Source organism: Nothobranchius furzeri, chromosome 7 (assembly GCF_043380555.1).
Source record: "Nothobranchius furzeri strain GRZ-AD chromosome 7, NfurGRZ-RIMD1, whole genome shotgun sequence".
NCBI lineage: Eukaryota > Metazoa > Chordata > Actinopteri > Cyprinodontiformes > Nothobranchiidae > Nothobranchius > Nothobranchius furzeri.
In genome coordinates, this window is record NC_091747.1 from 78,895,004 (window position 1) to 78,916,585 (window position 21,582).

General features: G+C 41.6%; 1 protein-coding gene across 5 annotated transcripts in view; it reads left to right on the forward strand.

Annotated features, from left to right (window-relative positions):
- The window catches only part of tbc1d1 (TBC1 (tre-2/USP6, BUB2, cdc16) domain family, member 1), an 89,383-nt gene that overhangs the window by 62,194 nt on the left and 5,607 nt on the right, over positions 1-21,582 (forward strand). For all 5 annotated transcript variants that reach the window (XM_070553807.1, XM_070553810.1, XM_070553809.1 and 2 more), the window contains 7 exons: positions 4,176-4,373; positions 6,566-6,727; positions 8,474-8,632; positions 10,093-10,193; positions 10,609-10,752; positions 14,624-14,783; positions 18,690-18,859. In XM_070553807.1, the coding sequence (XP_070409908.1) occupies positions 4,176-4,373; positions 6,566-6,727; positions 8,474-8,632; positions 10,093-10,193; positions 10,609-10,752; positions 14,624-14,783; positions 18,690-18,859 (1,094 nt within the window). The remainder of the gene's footprint in view (positions 1-4,175; positions 4,374-6,565; positions 6,728-8,473; positions 8,633-10,092; positions 10,194-10,608; positions 10,753-14,623; positions 14,784-18,689; positions 18,860-21,582) is intronic.

Consider the following 21,582-nt stretch of genomic DNA (forward strand, 5'->3'; position numbering starts at 1 on the left):
ACAAAAGTTAAAAGTGCATTACCTTTAGACCGCTGAGTTCTTAAGGTCAAAAAGCAGCGCATGGCAACTGTAATGATGAGACATGTCCTCTATGTGTCGCTGTTGTCCTTGACGTGGTGAGAGCTGCATTGTGTGGAAGAGAACATTTGTGTGATTCTATCATTTTCTATGGAGAACCTGAACTTATTTATCTTTCGTATGTTCTTGCTGTGTTTAGTTTCAAACAGCATTTTTGGTTCTTTTTTAAAACACAAAAAATGTTTATTTTTTACCTTGCTGACAGTTTTGTTCACCGGCTGTAAAGGCTGTCAGCTCTGAGGAAGTTTACAGCCGGTAAACGAAACTGTCCGCAAGGTAAAAAAGAAACATTTTCTGTGTTTTAAAAAGAACCAAAAAAATGCAGTCTGAACTTATTTATTTGCCACTTCTAATTTTGTTGTTTTCTCAAAATTTTCTCTGGTGATCCTTGGTGAACTCCTTTATAATTCTGCTGGTGTCAGCATTAAATAATCTGTTTGACCTTTATGCCACATTATTTTAGATGTTTAGTCTAACAGGCATCCATAATCTGTAATCGTCAGCTAATATACAAAGGAATGTTTTGCTCAAGAAGAATTACATTTGAAATGAAGCTAAAATAATCTCAAGTCAGTCGGGCTTTGGGTGAAACCTCTCAGATGTTCCAGATGACTGAAGATGAGCTCTCCAAACATAATTGTTTTTTTAACCATCTTACAAACATACATCACCGTGCCAGCCTGTATGCTGAGTTGGTTGGGATAAAGGTGTGTGTGTGTGTGTGTGTGTGTCTTACCCTTAAGTAGGTATTAGGAAACCCGTTTTCTCATTTAAGAGTCAGTTAGAGCCAGATTTACTAATCTTGGTGATCACAAGTGCTGCAATCTCAAGCTTAACATTCGATTACACTTATTATTTTTATGTGATTCCTGATTTTTACCAGGTGTGCAGTTTCTACTTGTTTTATATCCTTTTAGTGGCTGAAAATTCTAATTTTATTTAAAAACAACCTAACTTGAACCTAAACAGCCTCATTTACCGGCTCCAAAGAAGCCTTTTGCCTTTTATCTATGAAGGCAACATTTAAAAAATTATTTTCTAATTCATTCCGGCTCTTGGAGAGTACAGACGCTTTTTCCTCCTCTCCTCCCTCTCTTATCCCAAGGCTCTTTGTCCTGTCTTTGTGTGCACGGCTCTTTCTGCATTATTTCTGGAAACTGGAAATGATTAAAAATGGACCTGGTCAGCTGGTCTCTCAACGCGATTGACAAAATGTTCTCAACGATGAGAACGGGAGAAGGGGCTCCCAGGTGCCCCTTTGGGACAGATCCGGTTGGACATATCATGGACTCCTGGAAACAGTGGAACCTGATCTGCCTCTCTCAACTGTCTGTAGAGGATTCTGAAGATGTTTGGATATTCGTGGTGTTGGTGTCGGGATTCTTGCGGTTTGGCCTGAGCGGTTACCCGGCTCACCGGAAAATTAATGAGCTGTCCAGGAATATTGGCTCAATCCCGAAGCTCAGGGATGGGTTACACCGCGCTGTGAACGCACAGACTCATATCATTGTCGAGATGAGTTGTAAGCTTGGAACTTTGGCTGAGATTCAGGCTCTGGCACAGAAGATGGATTTGATCAGAGAGAGTTGACGGGACAGCACGGATTGGGAATAGATTAATTTACGCCATGATTGGGATCCAGAGGGGTTGGAGATCAACAGAACTTTAAGGCAGAGAGGAAATGATCTCTTTCTGGCCCCAAAACAAGTTCTTATCTGAATCTGGTGCCCTTGAGCCTGTAAGGCTGAAGTGAATACTCCCCCTCAGAAGAAATGTGGAATGCTGCTGTCACCATGGCAACTCTGTCTTCCTATCCCAGCCTGGGCGGGACTGTGACCGGTGAAGGTCGTGGAACCGTTTCCAGGAGTCACTGTGCTTTCTAACCCATTATCTCCCTCCCCAGTCCAAACGGAGGTGGCGAGCGCTGCTCATTGCAGCTGCATGTACTGATGTTAGGAGAGTCCCCAACCCTACCTCCCCACCTAGTGGACACTTATGTTGTGTAATGTCTGAAGTCTGTTGCATTTCTGTCTGAGGTGTTTTTTGCAGAGCAAAGCTGTCCTCCCTGTGGAGGGTAACTGAAGTACCTTTTTTTCCTCCACCTGACTCAATCCTCATATAAACCCTCTGATCTCTATTAAGGTAGCGCGGCTCGGGTTGCGAATGACCACAGTCACCAATTCTTGTCATGTGTCTGTATGTATGTCTGATCTCAGAATTGTGTGTACTGAAACTCTAATTTCCCTCTGGGATTAATGAAGTATCTTTGAATTGAATTGATTTGAATTGTACAGAAATCTGTCTGAGTTTCTAAGTTCTTCATGTAATATTGGATTTATGACCACCTCCATAATGCACCAGCAGGATTTATTTTCTTTGCAGGTTTGTTTGTAGCTCTGTTAACTTCTGCACACACCCATGCAGCGTTTGCTCACGTATCTAATAGGTGGAATGTGGGATTGTCTGCCATCCTGCATAACATGTTGTTTATAAGAATTGAGTAAAGTAGCGTTGGTCTGTTCATTTCCCTCCTCAAATGAAAAGAACAGGAAAGACATCTGTCCACAGTTCTGAAAAGATCTGCACCAAGTAGACGGAAAAACCGTGACAGCCATTGCTTTTAGCAGGTCAGAATGAATGCTTTGTTCTGCCTGAATGCAGCGCAAAGTTTTGGTTCATTTGGGTGTGTCTGTGTGTCCTTACATACATGAGGTCATGGGTGTGTGTGTGTGTGTGTTGTGTGTGAGGGGCGTGCGTGTTGGCAGGGGATGGTGGTATGAAGGTCATGTTGACAGTCCGCGCGCACGCACGCACGCACGCACACACACACACACACGCACGCACGCACGCACGCACACACACACACACACACACGCGTGCAGTGCCAGAGGACAGCACCAGCCTTGTTCACCCACCTTGTATGTTTGTTCTAGCCACATTATTTGCTCAGGAAATGGTCTGCTCCACTTTGTGCAGAAAATAACTTGTTTGTGTTTGTAGAAGGGAAGATGCAGAGGGTACCTGTGTTTGTGTGTGTGTGTGTGTGTGCGTGTGCACGCGCATGGGATATGTACCTGTCTACACCTTTCTTAAAAGTACAGTTATACGATTATTTATTCTGTATCTTGGAAACCATCTCAAAACAAATTCATAGTGCCATAATGTTGAGCCTGTACCTGCAGACGTGTGCCTGTGCATCAAGGGCAACTTCCAGGCTTTCTTGGAGGAATCACTATAAAGATCCGTATCAAGTGTGCATACCTGAGCCGGGCTCAGATACGTTGCGTGCGTGGCCGAGCTTAAGTGATCAAACTATTATGATTTCTTACGAACTGAAAGAGAAGCAAGTGCTTTCTGGATTGTTGGTATGTTGTAAACAACACGGGAGTATTTAGAGGTTTGGGATCCACCCTGTACTTTAAGGTGGAGTCACACAGACACATTTTAGGCATCTTTATACTCGGATATATTTATATTGTTTGCAAGAGTGTCAGAAATCTGAGACCATCCAGGCAACTTTCAGACACGTTGGACTAATTTATTTGACTTTGCATTTATTAGAACTCAATTTGATGTTATAAATATTTAAATCAGATGTGATGTTTAGGACTTAAAACATTAGATGAGAACAACCCAGGTCAAAAATGTGTGTATTTTCATTCCAGAGTGTTGTCCTGGTCTTAAGAATGAGTAGACTTTTGCAACCTGAAATAAACGTGCAAATATTTGTTTGCATTCTTTGGAATTTTTTGTGTTCACAAAAAATTATAATTTTGGGTACATTTTACCTTTGTTTTTTTCTACATTTATTCTTCAAGCATATCCCATGTTTGTTTTTATAAACTGCACATGCACAATATTAGCACTGCTTACAGTTATATCTACATTATATCTTTATTTTTTTATCTTGATCCAGTTGACTTCAGCTTTGATCATGTGCTATGAGCTAAAATTCTGATTTGAAATAGTAAGAAAACTCAAAATATTTTTATTTTCTAATTTGCATACTAGGGTTCTTGGTTTTGAATTCAAACGGAGGCAGAAATAGCGGCGTCTGTTTTCAGGGCCTTCATGTAATAATCTGATGCATCTTTCAGAGCGGCTGGATTCCTGTCTGGATGGAGGTCGAATTTGTGTGGGCCCAGCGGTGGCAAGTGGGAGTGGAGACCCTATGACGGCGGTGCCAGAGGAGAGTACAAAGAGGAGCAAAGAGGAGTTGAGGGAGCTCTGGAGGAAGGCCATTCTGCAGCAGATCCTTCTGCAGAGGATGGAGAGAGAGAACCAGAAGCTACAAGGTGAATTGGATGGAGGGAATTGCTAAGCTAAGCCTGATGTTACAGTTGCCAGCATCCACTTTGTCATCAGTATTAAGGTGAAAACTGTAGCTCTGGTTTTATAAACGTGTGTTTGGAAACTGCAGTGTCAGCCTGCTTCCTAAAAACATCAACATCTAAATACCTGAAATAAAATCTCTTTAAATTGCTATAAATTCAGATAAATCTGATTAAGGATTTAATGAATGTAATAAATTCAGAATCTATTTTATTGTCTCGGGTGGTGAAACTTCACTCATGCAGCACCGTCAGTCATTCGTCTGATGATGGATTTCAGATGTTTCTTTGGTAGCTACACAACAAAACAAGTTTCTCTTTATGACCTCTTTGGCAACGAGCCTTTGCAGATGTGCACTCAAAGACTTTCAGTAATTAAAGACACACCTGCTTTTCTAGTTTGTAAAAATTACACAACCACAAATTAGCGTTATATAATGTGTTTTTGTGTGTGTGTGTGCGTGCATGCGCGCGTCCACCTGTTTTTGTCTTGTAAGTGGGTGTTTTTGGGTGTGCCAGGTGCACCGCCTTTTTCCTGACCCAGTTGGCGTGTGTCTTTATACACAAACGCCGTGTCACGGCCTAAACTACCTGTCTCAGATGTAATTCTTTAATTTACACACACCTAACTCTCCATCCAACACACACTAATACAGATGGCAGCAATCACAGCTAGCTGTGGTTCAACTTTAATATTGATGCCTATATTTACACATTGCTGCAGTAGTGTGGGACTGTTTTATGGGCTGGTGTTTTCTCTCCATGTTTGTAGCTCAACACATTAATGTTGGAATCCATTCTTTCTGTCTGGAATTTGGGTCAACTATGAGTGTGTGCGCTGCCATCATGTTGCGTGTGTGTGTGTGCATGTGTGTCAACTTCAGGGTGGGGTATCCTGTCCTGCTGTGTGTTATCAAAGGCGGTGGAGCAGAGAAAGGGAAAGAAATGGAGGCAGGGCGAGATTTGAAGGTGGAGGCAGCGAGCAAGCGCCAGCTGGGCTGCTGCCAGCGGGCGAGTCCTGATAGACGAGATTCTGCTTGTTGCAGACAGATGAGGCAAAGCGACGCTGCAGCTTCACAGACATCATCTATTCTTACTCTGGGTGTGTCAACCATCTGCACCATCCAGGTTTTATTCTTTTATTGTCCACAACACTCTTTCCAGGTTGTTTTCATCACTTTCCTGTCACTGACTGCTGAGATCATTACATAAAAATGATTTAAACATTTATGTGCTTTTCAATAAAATTATTAATGTATTGGTTGAGTTTATTTTTAGAAAGCAACCCACTAAATAGGCTGTGGTGTTTTTTTAATTTTTTAATTTTTGTTTTGTATTTGAAGTCTTGTTAAATCATTTTAACTACATATTACTGACTCACACAGGATCATGATTATTTTACCAAACCCCTCCTGTTTGCTCCTTCATTTTCAGAAAGGTATCAGTGCAGAGTTTCATGTAGCACAGCCTACGGTCATTGTCCAAAAAGGATGATTTCACTCTGCTGAACACGACCTAGCTGCAGCTGGTCACTAAGTGTACACCACCCATGATCGGAAAGGGTGGAGCGTCCGCTTGGGACCGGAGGGGGAGTCAGCCTGATGGACTTCACAAAAGTGGAATTGGATGAATGAAAACTAGTTCAGCAGCAAGAAAAAAGAAAAGAAAAGATGGGTTGTGGGTTTAGAGACTTGAAGAGGAAGGGTGTTGTCAAAAAGAGAGGAACGGGAGAGGGTTTGGGGTGTTTTCTCACCTTTTGATCACTGGTGTCATCAGCAAGTAACGGAAATCCTAGTTTGGATGTGTTTATGTTTTTTTTTCTGAGTATTTTCCATTTCATAGTTTAAGGCCAAAGTTAAAACATCTAAACGAATGTTTTCTGACCCTGTCAATGAAATGACGACATCTCCTGTGGGAGATTACATAGACCCTAATTATAGTATTATTGGATATAGTCACCTAATAAGACATGAGGGTGTAGGCTGAGTACTGCTTCAAGAATTAATCTCAGAGCTGAGTTATGTTTAAGGTAAACATCTGGTATTATTACATCACAGTGTAAATAATAACAAGTATTTGCCCTCAGGTGGGTGCATGATTAGCTATAATACTGTGAGTTTGGGGTTAACGTGATAAATGTGTGTGTTTGTCTGCAGCCTCAGAGAGTGATCTGCAGAACAGGCGCCTGAAGTTGGACTACGAGGAAATCACTCCGTGTCTGAAGGAGGTCACTCTGGTGTGGGAGAAAATGCTGGGAACTCCTGGGAGGTCAAAGGTCAAGTTTGACTTGGACACCATACATGCTGCTGTTACACAAGGTTGATGTCTACTTCCACAAATACAAAAAACAATGCTTCATAAAGTTGCTAGTTCATTTTTGTTGAAGCAATGCCAACATGCTAAGAAGTGAGACAAGCTCAGATCCATCTTTGTTCCGACTTTGTTCTCCTCAGACCACGGGGAAGTTTAACTCCTGTAATCTCAACTTATTCCAAACAGAACAAATGATTATAGAGAGGCTACAGAGTGGAGAGTATGATAAAACAAACCTGCTGTACTGAACTACATAGCAACGCTCTGTTTACTGATCAATATTCATCCCAGTCCTCACCTCTGTTCATGAGCTGGCAGTGATGACATGATTATCAAGGTCACAAATAACAGCAGCAGTACTAAGTTTCATCTTTGGGGTGGCTGATCCTACTGGACACGCCTCTCAGGGGAGGTGTTTCAACCGCGTCTTTCCTACTCTACTGTTCTGGGTCGAGCTGAGATGCACTGTGGGGATTGTATTTCCACGGTGTCCATGGGACACCTTGAGATCCCACTAGTGGAGATGTATGGCGCGGTATGGGGGCCAAAATTAAGACTACTGCCCAGCAGCAGGAGGCTACATAATTTCCAAAGCAAACTACCGACCTGATTAATGATAAGCTGGTGCTGGTAACTGAGAGGCTGGCGCTGCTTACTGAGGAATAGCACCTTTACCAGCATTATTACTAGATATGCTAGGGACTAGCAGCCCTCTGCTGTCTATTAGCATGGATAGGCTAGCATTAGCCTGGACGGGCTGGTGTTAGCATTGGAAAGGCTAGCCATTAGCATGGATAGGCTGGCGTTAGCATCGGAGAGGCTAGCCATTAGCATGTCTCAGAGAGTCACTAGTCAGCTAGTGGCCAGCCTAGGCACGCTAATGGCTAGCCTCTCCGATGCTATCGCCAGCCTATCCATGCTAATGGTCCATCAAGGGGTTAGGAAATCCAGCTAGTGGCCAGCCTAGGCACGCTAATGGCTAGCCCGTCCAGGCTAATGCTAGTCTATCCATGCTAATAGACAGCAGAGGGAGTGCGTGAACCAGTCAATGACCAGCCGAGGGCTGCTAGTCCCTAGCGCATCTAGTAATAATGCTGGTAAAGGTGCTATTCCTCAGTAAGCAGCGCCAGCCTCTCAGTTACCGGCGCCAGCTCATCATTAATCAGGTCGGTAGTTTGCTTCAGAATTTATGTAGCCGCCTGCTGCTGGGCAGTAGTCTTAATTTTGGCCCCCCATACCGCGCCATAGAGATGATCACGGTTGGTCATGGTTGTTAGAGAGAGAACAGTTTGGGCCTCACAAATACTCTATGTGGGGGCACCTCTTAGGTTAAACAAAACATTCCTGGTCTGACAGCAGGTTATACTAAATACTGATGACAGATGTTTTACCTGCTTATGCAACTTAAAGTCTTTACATAAATATAAAGTCTAATTTGAGTTTGTCAGATACAGTTTGACCAGCTCAGTGGCCTAGTGGTATGAGTGTCCACCCTGCGACTGGGTGATCGGGTTCAAATCCTGGTTGGGTCATACCAAAGACTTTAAAAATGGGACCCAATGCCTCCCTGCTTGACGCTCGGCATTAAGGGGTTGGATTGGGGAGCTAATCCACCAAATAGTTCCCGAGTGCAGCCGTGTCATCACTCGCCCAGAGGATGGGCCAAATGCAGAGAACTAATGGGACTTTAACTTCACTTTAGTTTGACCTAGTTTACAAATTTCAGTCATCTTCTGTCTGTTGTCACGCAGGTGTCCCAAGGCAGCATCGAGGTGAGATCTGGAAGTTCCTCTCCGAACAGTATTTGCTCAGACAGACGGTTCCTTCACGGCCTCCGTCCAACTCCTCTCCGTACAAAGAGCTGCTGAAACAACTGACCTCACAGCAGCACGCCATCCTCATAGACCTGGGTAACGCACACAAACACCTTTAAATATCTGATGATGCTGCATTAAACACCTTTTAAAAGTATAAGAATCATCAGACGACACACCATACCCAACAACATCTTCGTCATTTTTACAGAACAAATCAAAAAGAGCTTTTGGAGTCTGAAGCGGCTCTGACTCAGACCTGTTATATAAAACCTTGAGTAAATAAAACTTCTCTCTACTAGACTACTTTGGAAGTTTCTGATTTGACTTAAAAGTGAATGAATTTAAAGTGATTAAATTTTTTACTGTATTTCTCACCAACTCCAGTAGAAAAACATGTAAAATGCAAAAGTTTTTAATCTGCATACTCCAGTCTCATTTTATATCAAATCAGCTCAAAATTTCTATGAAAACGGATTAAAAGGTAGTTAAGAAAGCAAATGACTAAGCCTGATTTTTAAAGTTATTGTTGACCTCATACCTTTAGATTTTAAAAATAATTCAGTAAAAGTGCAAACTATGGAAACGTGCAACATATTTTTCACGAATGTTGACACTACACCTAACACCCAAAAACCCACATATACAGTTGTCGGTTTCTACACCCCACCCATATAACACCCACACACACCAATCCCTGACCTCATGTGTCGTAGCTGTTGTTCATTCGTTCGTCTTTTGTAACTAGATCACACTGAAAAACAGCGTTCGCTTGAGCCGTTTACTAAAAAAAAAAGTGTGTGTGTGGTTTTGAGGTGCAGGGAGGTCATATTGATAAATGCTGTTGCACACTTGGTGTTAAAAGCAAATATGTGCACGAGCACTCCAACACGTCCAATGAAGACACGCTTTTTCTTGAGCGGAGTGTGGAGCCGTGACATTATGTTCACGAAAGCCCTCAGAGCAACATTCCAAACATACAGACTCACAGGGTCGTCGTTGTCTTCCTCACACCGTCTTCTCTAAAGTACACAGACCCTCTAATTGCCCATCTGCCCTCGTTGACTGTGTTTTATGGACTCAGACCTTTATGTACAAGATATTTGTTTTTTAAATGTGGATGTCTGAGGCTGCAGGATTGACCTTCTTTACCTTTCTTCACATAAAGCTACGTGTGTGTGTGTGCATGCGTAATTGTGTTTTCAGGAACAATTTAGTTCAGGGATTGTTGGCACATATTCAACCACTGAATACTTTTTTTTTTTTTCTTTTGTTGCTATCGGCAAAGTGTGAAATCTACCATCCCAAGGCGAAGTTCACTGCTCTGAACACTTTGTTCAAACGTGCAGGATTTGGTCTCCTGGATCCCTCGTTCGCTCAGATTCTTGTGCACACTGTGTCAGACAAAAATGAGAACATGTAGTTCAATAAAGCTGTAACACTCCTTTTCAAAGGCTTAAATCTTTTTCATGGTTCTGCTATTTTTTATGTAGTTTAGGGTATTTAAACAAATATTAACCATGAAATAAATCATATGGCTGTATTTTCTCCTCCAGGTCGCACTTTTCCCACTCACCCATATTTCCAAGCCCAGCTGGGGGCAGGACAGCTCTCTCTATACAACATCCTGAAAGCCTACTCACTGCTCGACCCTGAGGTATCTTTTTATCTTTTAATCATAATGTCTTGTAGTCTGTTAATTGTGGGCTCTAGGATGGTGCCGTTAGTTGCCTCGCAGCAGTAAGGTCACATGTTCAAACCCAGCTAAAGTCTTTCTGTGTGGAGTGAGCATGTACTGTCTTTGCATCTGTGGGTTTTGGCCATGGAACTCCAGTTTTCCCTTACAGACCAAAACATGCATGTCAAACACTTTGGTGACTCTAAATTGTCCCTAGGTGCGAGTGAGTGAGTGAATGGGCGGGTGAGTGCATGATTGTGGACTGAAGACCTGTCCAGGGTCACCCAATGACTGCTAGAGAAAGGCACCGACCCCAGTCAGGAAAAAGGGGCTCGGGTGATGGCTGTTTGTTGTATTTTGGTTTTCAGTCATGAGCCTTGCGTGTTTGTTACAGGTGGGTTACTGTCAGGGCCTGTCCTTCATCGCTGGAGTTCTGCTTTTACACATGGGGGAAGAGGATGCCTTCAATATGCTCAAATTTCTGATGTTTGATGCGGGGCTCCGTAAGCAGTACAGGCCCGACATGATCATCTTACAGGTACCAGTGTGACAGAGCTTTGAGTTGGAGCACTGTAGACTGGTTAGATGATTCCACTGATCCTTTTATTTGGACATTTTTATGTTTTAATCAATAGTGTTAGGATTACAGAGGCTCAAGCTATGACTTTAAGTTGATCATTATTTGATTAATACAATAAGACTTGAGGTGTTTATTTGTTTAACATCAGGTCTTAAATGTTACAATCATACATCGCTTTTGTGTCACAAGAATTTTTGACATGTTCAGATAGTTTGTGCCACAATTTTTCACTTGGGGCAATCACAGTCCTCATGAGCGTCTATTTAATTTGTGAATTCAGTTCAAATGTGTCATAGATAGGTGTCTGTGTGCTTTGAACATAAGTTTTTACATATTCTCACATTTTTTGTGGTTTTAAGTGTTGAAAGTTTAATTTTTGTACATAAAATGTTTACAGGGTCCATATCATGTTATTTTAAACCTTTGACAGCACAGTTGAAATGTCATTTATCTTAAGAGTCATCACCTGAAATGTTCACTCTTCCACTTGAAAAATGTATCCAATGATTTTTCACTAACAATGGATATATTTTTTTCCCTCTTGGCTTCTTCAACGTTTACCCCACAAGCACCCACACTCCAAAACTAGATCTTGAGTTCTGGCCTTAATGCCGTTACAATGACAGGATGTACAGAACCATATATGGACAGCGCAGTGCAACGCCGCTATAGGGAGCCTAAGTCACTTCTGCACCATGGGTCCCCGGAAGAACGAAAAAATGAATGCAACTCAACGGGGCTAAAAACACTATTTTCTAATCCCCTTTGCCTTACGCCCTGGATCACACACATGTTGTTCTGCAATTTAAAAGAAAAGTTATGATAGGTGTTTCGACCATGCCAGTCACGTACTTTGGTATTTATTAGCTTGTAAAAGTTCGTAATTATCATGACTACAAACTAGAAATCTGCACGTTGCATATGTGACGACACCACATGATCTCCTCTCCCCAAAGTAGCTGCTACTTACCACATGACCAGATTTATGGTGGCTCTATTTGAAGTTTGCTGAACTTACAGCCATTTTCCCTCAGTTTTCTCCGTGTCTGGTTCGATGACGTCACTTTCATGAAGCGCATTTGTAGTTCTGGACTTATTTTCACACAAAACCCCTTGAAAATAAGCACGTTCTTGGTATCAAAATGTGTCTTTGAAATTCGCTGACATCAGATGTGAAATCCACGACACAAAACAAGCGGAATTAGAAAATAGCGTTTTTAGCCCCATTGACTTGCATTCATTTTTTCGTTCTTCCAGGGACCCGTGATGCGGAAGTGATTTAGGCTCCCTATAGCCCGCACTGCTTCGCTTCCAGAAATGACTTTGTTTCAACTTTCAATTTGGAACTAGTTGTCTTTGAAAATATAGTAATAAATAGTTTGGATTTTAAATGATCAAACTTTTATCGGACTAATGTCGTATCAGCTGTCATCAAGCATCCAAATGTTTGCTGGGCTTTAACACCGTTTTTGGTGATAGCAATATTTTCAGTTAAATAGTGTCAAAGGGATAGTTCAACTAGCGTGACACCTGACTTACACATGGAGGACGCAGGTTCGAATCCAGGCCCGCATATCAGATAGTTTTATTTTTTTTACAGTAATGATATATTTTATAAGATGGCCAAATTTTTATTTTTAAACACCCAAATGAGACGCACCGAAAGACATTGAATTCACAGCCAGAAAAGACGTCGGTTCAACTTTCATTTTGGGACTATTTTTCAACCATGATGGGACGCATCATTTGGAATCGTAGTACCGTCAAGGAAGGTCCCATCTTTCTTGCCTCTGATTATTATAGTGCTAAGTACACAGTTTCTTTACAAAACTCCCCAAAACAGCTTTCTGTTGGTGGCGGTGGTAGGAGAACAGTCTGTACCTAGCAAGGGAAGATGCCGGTTTTCTGCTAAATCAACTAGTTAATCATATTAGAGCCCTTCTAGCCAATCAGAGGCAAGAAACACAGCATCTTCCTTGGGCATCCTACTATTCCAAATGTTTGGCACAGCCGAAATATTGCTTGTACTCTCTGGAGAAAACATATCTTTTACAAAAAAAGATCAGAAAAGCTCATTTAAAAAAAAATTCCGATACCAATAATGTATATGGCCTAAATGACCATTATATGGTGTAGATATACATGGTAGTAACAGGTGATGATGCCTTTAAGTTGTTATTATTATTTTTGTTCTTTTTTGTCAGTCTGAATTTATACCCGGAAATAAAATGGTTTGTTTCAGTGAAACTCCGCCCACTCAGACAAAATGTGCCTACAACAGCTTCTTAGGCGAGTGGGTTACTGTATTGTCTATGGCCAGTGGTTAATGTGTTTATGTTTATGTATTTAGCAGACGCTTTTGTCCAAAGCGACTTACAAGTGACGCGTCTGCCTGCTGTTTCATTTAGGCCATGTGCTGACGTGGGTTTGAATCCCGATGGTGTCAGCAGTGATTTATTCAGCCAGCTGAAGCAGATTTTATGTTTTTATATTTTTGTTTTATTGATTATTTTCTGCAAAATATTTTGGGTCTCTAAAGATCCTTGAATTTGGTCGATTCATGCTTATCCACTTGGCCTGACGGGGGGCTAAGCAAGGCCTGGCGGCCCGCCAGACTTACCGGGCGCTGGGGGAAACCCTTACGAAAGAACACAAGTTACAGCAGCATCCATTTGACGCTCTTGAAGGTTTACTGGCTTAATTGTGAGTTGAAAGCAGTAGTTAGATTTTGTTGGAAGGTACAGTTAGGCGATTTGTATAATTTTTCCCACCGCCAATTGTCGGTCCAATAAATAATGATGGGTGATTTATTCGTGCGTGTGACTCTTTGAATGATGCACTGACTGCTTTGTGAATACAGTAGAAGTACAAACTCTGGCTTTTTTTATGGAAGCGCAGCACAAATGTTTGCTGGAAGAGAAGGTTTGATTTTTGATTTTGTTTCATTTTATATTTGGTTTGGTAGAGTGACATGTATGGCTTGTATTAAACGCTGTTAAGCCTTGTCTTTGTTTCCCTGCGGTGCCCATTATTGTGGTATTTTATTGAAGCAAAATGTATTTTTCATGAACATAGACTACTGGGTTTCTTTCTTTTGTGACTTTGAGACGTTAGTCGATCGCTGCTGCGTTTGGACGCACTCTGAGGAGGGAGCATTAGCTCGCAGCAGAGGTCACATGTTCCATTTATCCCTGTCACTTAAGTTTTTAAAATGTTAATCATTCCATTCATTTTTAATATTTAGTCCGAACAAGCTATTCTGAGTGCCCCATATAAACAATGCAAATAAACATTTCATTTAAATTACAAACATTTCGACTGCTGTGGTCCAAATGCACGTCCCGTCTGCTCTGCATAAACCTGAACTGGTCATCTGCCGCTTTTATGTAATTAAATGTCTCGAGGGAGCTTGCTGAAGAGGTTATGAGGTTCTGGACTTTTGCCTCCGACAAACTCGTGGATATTTGAATGTCGTTCTGGATGATTCCACACTCCGCTGACACACTTGAAGCGGGTGCTGAATAACGAGCACTACTTAAGCCAAAGTTTTAAAATCAGAAAACATCTCTCTTCCACGATGTTCTCTGTGCCTGAAGTGTAAAATATTTGTCATTAACAAACTTATGCATGCCCAAACAAACAAGCAAATAAACAAATTGCCTCTTGTAAAAACAGTTGTAACAGCTAAGCCCATCGGCCAACCCTATTGGAAGACATACATATCATGTGGCTGCAGATGCTGCATGTGGAGGAGTCATGATGACTGTGTAACCAATTATCCTGAAAAGGCACATGAACATTGTCCATCTGTGTGGTTTCCTCCGGTCAGATCCAGATGTACCAGCTGTCGCGGCTGCTTCATGACTACCACAGGGATCTGCACAGCCACCTGGAGCAGCAGGAGATCGGGCCCAGTCTGTACGCTACCCCCTGGTTCCTCACACTTTTTGCTTCACACTTCCCCCTCGGCTTTGTTGCTCGAGTTTTTGGTAAGACCTGAGAACTCTTGATGAACGTGCTGTTGTCTAGTCTGCTGATTCACATTTAGTACTAAAAGTGTTGCAGCAAGGCGACATCCACAGAACCATAACTGTTGGTAAGACACAGAAAATAGTTATCCTAAAGGACCAACACCGGTTTGGCCTGGTTCACAAGACAAGATTTGATAATATGCTGGAAAACCCCAACGAGACCCACATGTGGTGATAATCGGAATCAGAACTTTATTCATCCCAAAGGAAACTGTGTGTGTAGACAAATAGTTTCTCCAGACAATAGAAAAGGTAAGGAAACAATAACAATATTAAATGACAATGATCTAAGATAAGAAGTCCCACTAACCAACTATCAATGCAAGAGTTACAATACCATTAAAGTGATCTGAAATATCATGCACCATTTACAGTGAGGTAATAGTGCATAAAACCAGACTGTAGTATTGAACAAACATACACGGACATGGAGGAGTTTTGAGCTCTGTACAAGAGAACGGACTCGAGAGAGAAATAAGAACAATAATTTGCTTTACTTTATTTATACTGTACCACTTTATTTAGTTTCATGAACCAAAGTAACTTAAATTCTTGTTAAATTCAGTTTAAAGAAAATTGGGAGGAAGCTTTTGTTTACCTTTTAGGTTAGATTGTTTTTCTTGTTTGCTTTATTTATCTGCTCCTCACCAGAGACACATAAGGAGATGATAAAAGTCAAAATGTCCCCAAAGGATAGGTAGTGGAAGGGTTCGTTAGCTGGCTAGTGAAGGAGAACCATCAGCTGGGTAGCTATCATTAAATCCTAATTCGGGTCTCATCTTTTCTCACCCCTGACCCATTTTCATGTCTGCAATGGGCACTGCCAGGTAGCTGTAATCCTCCACTATGTCCAACTATAACCCCATAGATGGAAACCAGGGTCTCTGGTGATCTTGACCTCCTGAAGTCAACATTGGGCTCCTTAGTCTTCTTCTGCAGATGGTTCTGCTCACACCATGTTACCAAGGAGTCCACCGTTGCTCGATACTCCCATCTCCTCATCCGCAGTAGTAAAGCCAACTACTGCTGAGTCATCAGAAAACCTCTGAAGGGGGCAGTTTTCACTACAGTCGTGGAAGTCGGTAAACAGGATAAAGAGGAAATGGGAGAGAGCAGTCCCTTGTGTCAGATGCACAGTTCTGGAAGCACACGTACTCTGGTCTCCCTGTGAGATAATCCACAATCCAGGACATAAGTGACCCATCCACCCCAACTTCTCACCCAGTAGGGTCGGTCTGATTCTGTTAAATGTGCTGGAAAAGTAAAAAAAGACAAACAAGACCCTTACATAGCCCGCAGGCTTATTGAGGTGAGCGTAGGCATGATTTAAATTAAATTGAAAAAAGAAATCAAATATACCAGTTTGGGCCCTACACGGTGTGGTTTGCAGCCAAACTTTTCTTGCAGAACTTCTCAAGGTCAATTGTAAATTCAGGGTAAACAAACATAGTTAATGAGGAGTGTGCAGCACGCTTACAGCCCGTCACTCCCAAGAAGCCCTCGACTTATGCACCTACCTCACCTACACCCATCATTGTTCATGTCCGCTCATATTCTCTGGTAATTTCTGTCTGGGCTCTCCCTCACCCCCAAATTCCACTACCTCCGCTCCGACACGAACGCCGGAGCAAAATCGGTCCCGTTCTAGTCAATCAGAGCAATTCCACTACTGTGGCCGTGCTCCGGCAGTGCGGCGCCGTGCGCCGCCCTCTGTTCCGGCAAAAATAGGATCGATCCTATTTTTTCCGGACGCTGGAGCACCTCCGCAGTAAATGGACAGAAATCACAACTGCCCAACAGGAAAAGGAGCAAGCACAACTTCCGTTTTTCACAATAAATCGATAAACCAAAGGCGTTTTTTGTTTCATATGCACAGGTTTAACAACTTACTGTCAATGGCGGCTGAAGTTTAAATGCACAAAAATAAGCCATAAATACAGTTTCTACTATCAAAGTAGTCACACTTTGTTGATCCAAACACTGCTGATCTCTCAACACAAATGATGGCAGATTAAACAGTTCATGCCGATGCTTCTCCCACACAATGGGTGTTTGGATCTAACTTCCGCGTTTATTGCTCGGACTGTATCGCAAGATCTCGAAAATCCCGCGCATGCTTGTTTGCCCACCTCAGGTCTCCGCACCGGAGCGGAGCCGTTGTAGAGCGGGTAACAGTAATAATTGAGTTCGGAAGCGAGCGGCTGCGGAAGGCGGAGCGGAGTGGAGGTAGTGGAATTTGGGGGTTAGAGATAGGGTGAGAAGCTTGGTCATCTGGGAGGGGCTCAGAGTAGATCCGCTGCTACTCCTAATCTAGAGGAGCCAGTTGAGGTGGCTCAAGCACTTGATTAGGATGCCTCCTGGTGAGGTTTCCAGGCACATCCAACCGGGAGAAGACCTAAAGGAAGACCCAGGACACACTGGAGGGACTGTTTCTCAGCTGGCCAAGGAACACCTTAGGAATCCCTCGGAGGAACTGGCCCAAGTGAGGAAAGTCTGGGCCTCTCTGCTTAGGCTGTTGCCCCCGCGACCCGACTCCAGATAAGTGGAAGAGGATGGATGGATGGAAGAAACAGATCCAGGATGTTCCTTATTTTTTATTTATGCATCCAACCATCCATCCATCAGCTTCTGCTTCTCCAGAGTTGGGTCGCGAGGGCAGCAGGCTAACCAGAGAGGCCCAGACTTGTCATGCCTTGTTTCATGCCACACGGTGGCATTTGAATAGTTTAGATTAGTGTAAAGTTTCCTGTTTGTAGTTCCTCCTGTTAGGTGTCCATTTATTTCAGTTATTTGGTTTCATAATATAGACAAACATTTAGTCATTTATATTTTAGTATTCGAGTAATTAGGTAAATTAAGTAAGTTTTATTAAGATGATCCAATTTTTCTATCATATTTTTATGATAAAGTAATGCAATAGTTTCTATTCCTGGTAATCAGTTACTTTTGTAATCTTGTAACTCAGTCACAAATGTTGTAAAAAAATTTTTTTTTACAAAATAATTAACAACTGTAACTAATTACATTTTTAAAGTAACATTCCCAACACAGCTCTTAACATACCACAAACGCCAGGGTTATCAGATAAGATTATCTTTAGAGCCGTTACAGTAATCAAGACATCCTTAAGATTGTCAGAAAAGGAGAAATGGGTCAAAAAGCTGCATGATTACTTAGTCGTGTGAACCAGGCACTAGACGTAGGAGATCTTTAAATACCAAATGCTTTTCTCAAGACTGAAGTCACCTTTTCTTCTGATTATAAACTTGAGTGAGTCGAGGAGGCCCAGTTTATTAGATGACATTTCATCATCTGAGTAAATATAATTACACCCACTGTTTTTTCTTTTGTCTTATCTTTTCTGATCTTCATTTCATCCTGAATTTTGCCTCCATGCCTAATATTTCATCCTGTGCTCTGTAACTGAACCAGACTCTCTGGCTCCTTGTGCTCATCTGAGCGTAACAGTCTGTGTGTTTATGCGTGCTTCAGTATGAGGGCATCTTCTGTTCACTTATCACGCGTTTGATTGCAAAGGTGTGGCTTCACGCCCACGCTCCCCATTTTCTTTTTCTCGTATGTGACCTCATGCAATGTTGCCTAACCCATACCACGCCCTGATGTATTCAAAGAGTGTCTCTCAGACGCACACCTACTCTGATGTTTGCTGAAGCGTTTGTTTTATTGACGTCAGTTTATCCTTCTGGTATAAAAGCCTTTTAAGTTATTAATAAACAGAAGCTGTGCTGTCAGCACCTGGCGTTTTTGTCTTCACATAAGCTGCTCTAATCTTCTGTCATCTCTTTTTGTCTGTTGGGTTTTTTTTTTCATTAATGTCTTACGTATGTTATTCCTTCTTGTCAGACATGTTGTTTCTACAGGGTTCAGAGGTCATCTTTAAAGTAGCTTTGAGCCTTCTAGGCAGCCACAAGCCTCTGATCCTGCAGCATGACAGCTTGGAGTCCATAGTGGACTTCATCAAGACCACGCTGCCCAACCTGGGCCTGGTGCAGATGGAGAAGACCATCAACCAGGTAATGATGACCTCCTCCCGCCCTGAAAATTATGCTTGAATGAAAGCAAAGCCTCCAGAAGAAAATAATTTCCTGTCCTGTAATGGAATTCCCCTTAAGTGCTGTCATCACTACAGGGCGTGCTTTATCTTTGTGTTTTTACGTCTCCCGTGAACAGATCCAACGATTCACAGAAGCTTCACAAGTTTATGTTCATTTTCATTTGTAACATTTTTATCCCACACAGTCCTCCGGTAGGCCGCAGCTCTCCAGCGTAGCAGTGTAAAGGTCAGGTGTTGAGCTGGTGAAAGGTTGATGAGAATCAGGTTCGAAGCAACTGCAGCAGGGGTCAAAGGTGAAGGTCTGTCAGGGAAAAAATCAGTCAAGGTTTATGGAGCTTGATTTAGAGGAACTACATTTAAATTTACAGCTGTGACCGTGACGACATGGGCAGGGCAGTAAAAATACAACACTGGGCTTGGTTCAAGATTATCCTGAGCCTTTTTCTGATAATCTGACCCAGATTAAGAACTCACTGAAACATGTAATCCAGGAGTCAATAAGAATTTCAATCATGGTCCAGGTTGTTTCTATTCATTGTGCGGCTAACCTTGAATGCATATGTTTACCTGATAATTGTCTAATGCCTTATTTATAAAGCTTGTTTACACACAAAACAGGGTCTGAAAACTGTGTAAGGGAATTTCCACACAAACTTTGTTATTTTTAAAGAAAAACTTGACAGAAAAATGTCCGCAACTTGGGGCAAACTGGACCTGGCTAAGCAAATTTAGGCGATGGTGAAATGGTTAATTCAGGACACATTTTCAGACTTTTAGAATTTTGGGCACACACAACCAACAGTCACTCTCCCCTGATCTCTGATCTGAGAATAAAAATTACATTTAATGAAATTGTCCGTTCTAAGAATGAATTTTCAGAGAAAGTAGGTCATTCGTCACTATCTTTGTTGTAGCGCGTGGAGACGGCATGCCAAAAACTGCTCAGATTCAGAAAGCACCACCCACAGCCAGAATGACTACTGTTGTTTTATATCTTTTGAGCTTAAAGTTTGTCAAATTAAACAAAATTACCACTAACCACGTCTGTCAATGACGCTAGCAGATTTACCTCCTTTCAGTCTTCATAGATGTTGCCCGAGGGCTCGTCATGGTATTTTTTTGGGGGGGAGGGGGGAGAGTTTAACATAAATAACAACACTATTAAGCCCTGTTAAAACCCCAATATTAGCAACATAAATGCCTTTTTATGGCTAGAAATGGCCACCAGTATTCTACAGCCTTATTCATTTGAAAGATATCCCAATTTATTGATCTGGGTATCGGAAGATTTAAGGATGCTGGAGTACAACCATGAGATGAGAGAATTTCATACTATTGTGATTTCTACAACATTAAAGCAGAGTCCAACATTTTGCTACTCAAGCAAACAGCTGAGATGAAGGTGCATTTACCTGCAGCTTTCTAAACATTTCATCACAACCAACTCATCAGAACAGCGGCACTTATGAACTCCTAACAGTAACCTCTTAAGAATGGTGACTGAATATTTTTAGATATTATCATCTTATGTGTTTTGTGAATTAGTCTCATAGTAATTCATAATTACAATGTCTAAAAATGTTCTGATCATTTTTGTTAGGCATTATTTAAAAGTTTTTTTTTTGACCAGTGACTTTCTAGACTACATGGTAGAAAATGGTTTGCATTTTACAAAAATTGCATGATTTTGTTTTAAAGTGACAATGTTTACTTTTTACCATTAATCTTTGGAAAAATCCATTGGAATGTTGTAGTAAATGACAAAAGATGCCCAAGTTGTTGAAAAATATTGGCAGTTTCATAACATATAACCATAAAAATCTGTTCTAAAATACCTGGAGAGGGTCTAACGCCAGGAACACACCAGACGCGGAAGTGCCGTGGAATGAGGAGCACTTCTAATCGGTACTCTTGTTAACCTACGGTCTCGGTCACATCAGCCGCAAAGTGTCACGAAGCCTCACACCGTGCAGCGATAATTTAGACATAAGCTCAATTTTTTTGTGATCTGCGTCAATTCTGGCAGGAAGTCGGACCAAAGCAGAAGAGGCAGGCCGGTACATTTAACTAAATAAAAGAGAATTTTCTAAATAAAACACCGCGATTGATAAATGTGATTATTTTTGTATATTTAAACAGACAACCACACACACACACACACCTGCTGAGAAACATAGCGTTTCCACAATTTAATGCAGTTTTTACAGCAAAAGATATATTTAATAAATGTGAATACAAATACGTTTAATTCTAAGGTAAATATACCATAGCATTGCACACTACCACAAACACTAGTCATTTACTTAGCCGTTTAGAAAAATAAATGGTGTACAAAACAGCAGCAGGATCAGCACACTGTAACCCCGAATAAGTTCACTGAACTCTAAATTTATGAGGAAACTGATTACCTAATAATTTTTAAGTTCACTTATCTAAAAACTATTAAGTTAACCATAACTTAAAAAATTATGATGTGCATCATGTTTTTGAAAACATACTTGAGTAAAAGTACAGACTTTAAAAGTGACTTTTAAAAAGTAAAAATACACAAAAAAGCTACTCAGTTACATTAACGCAAGTAAATGTAATTTGTTACTTTCCACCTCTGCAGTCCAGGGCGATACCAGCTTTTATGACTGAAGCTACATAAATGTGGAGGAATTATTTAAACCAAGGAGTTGC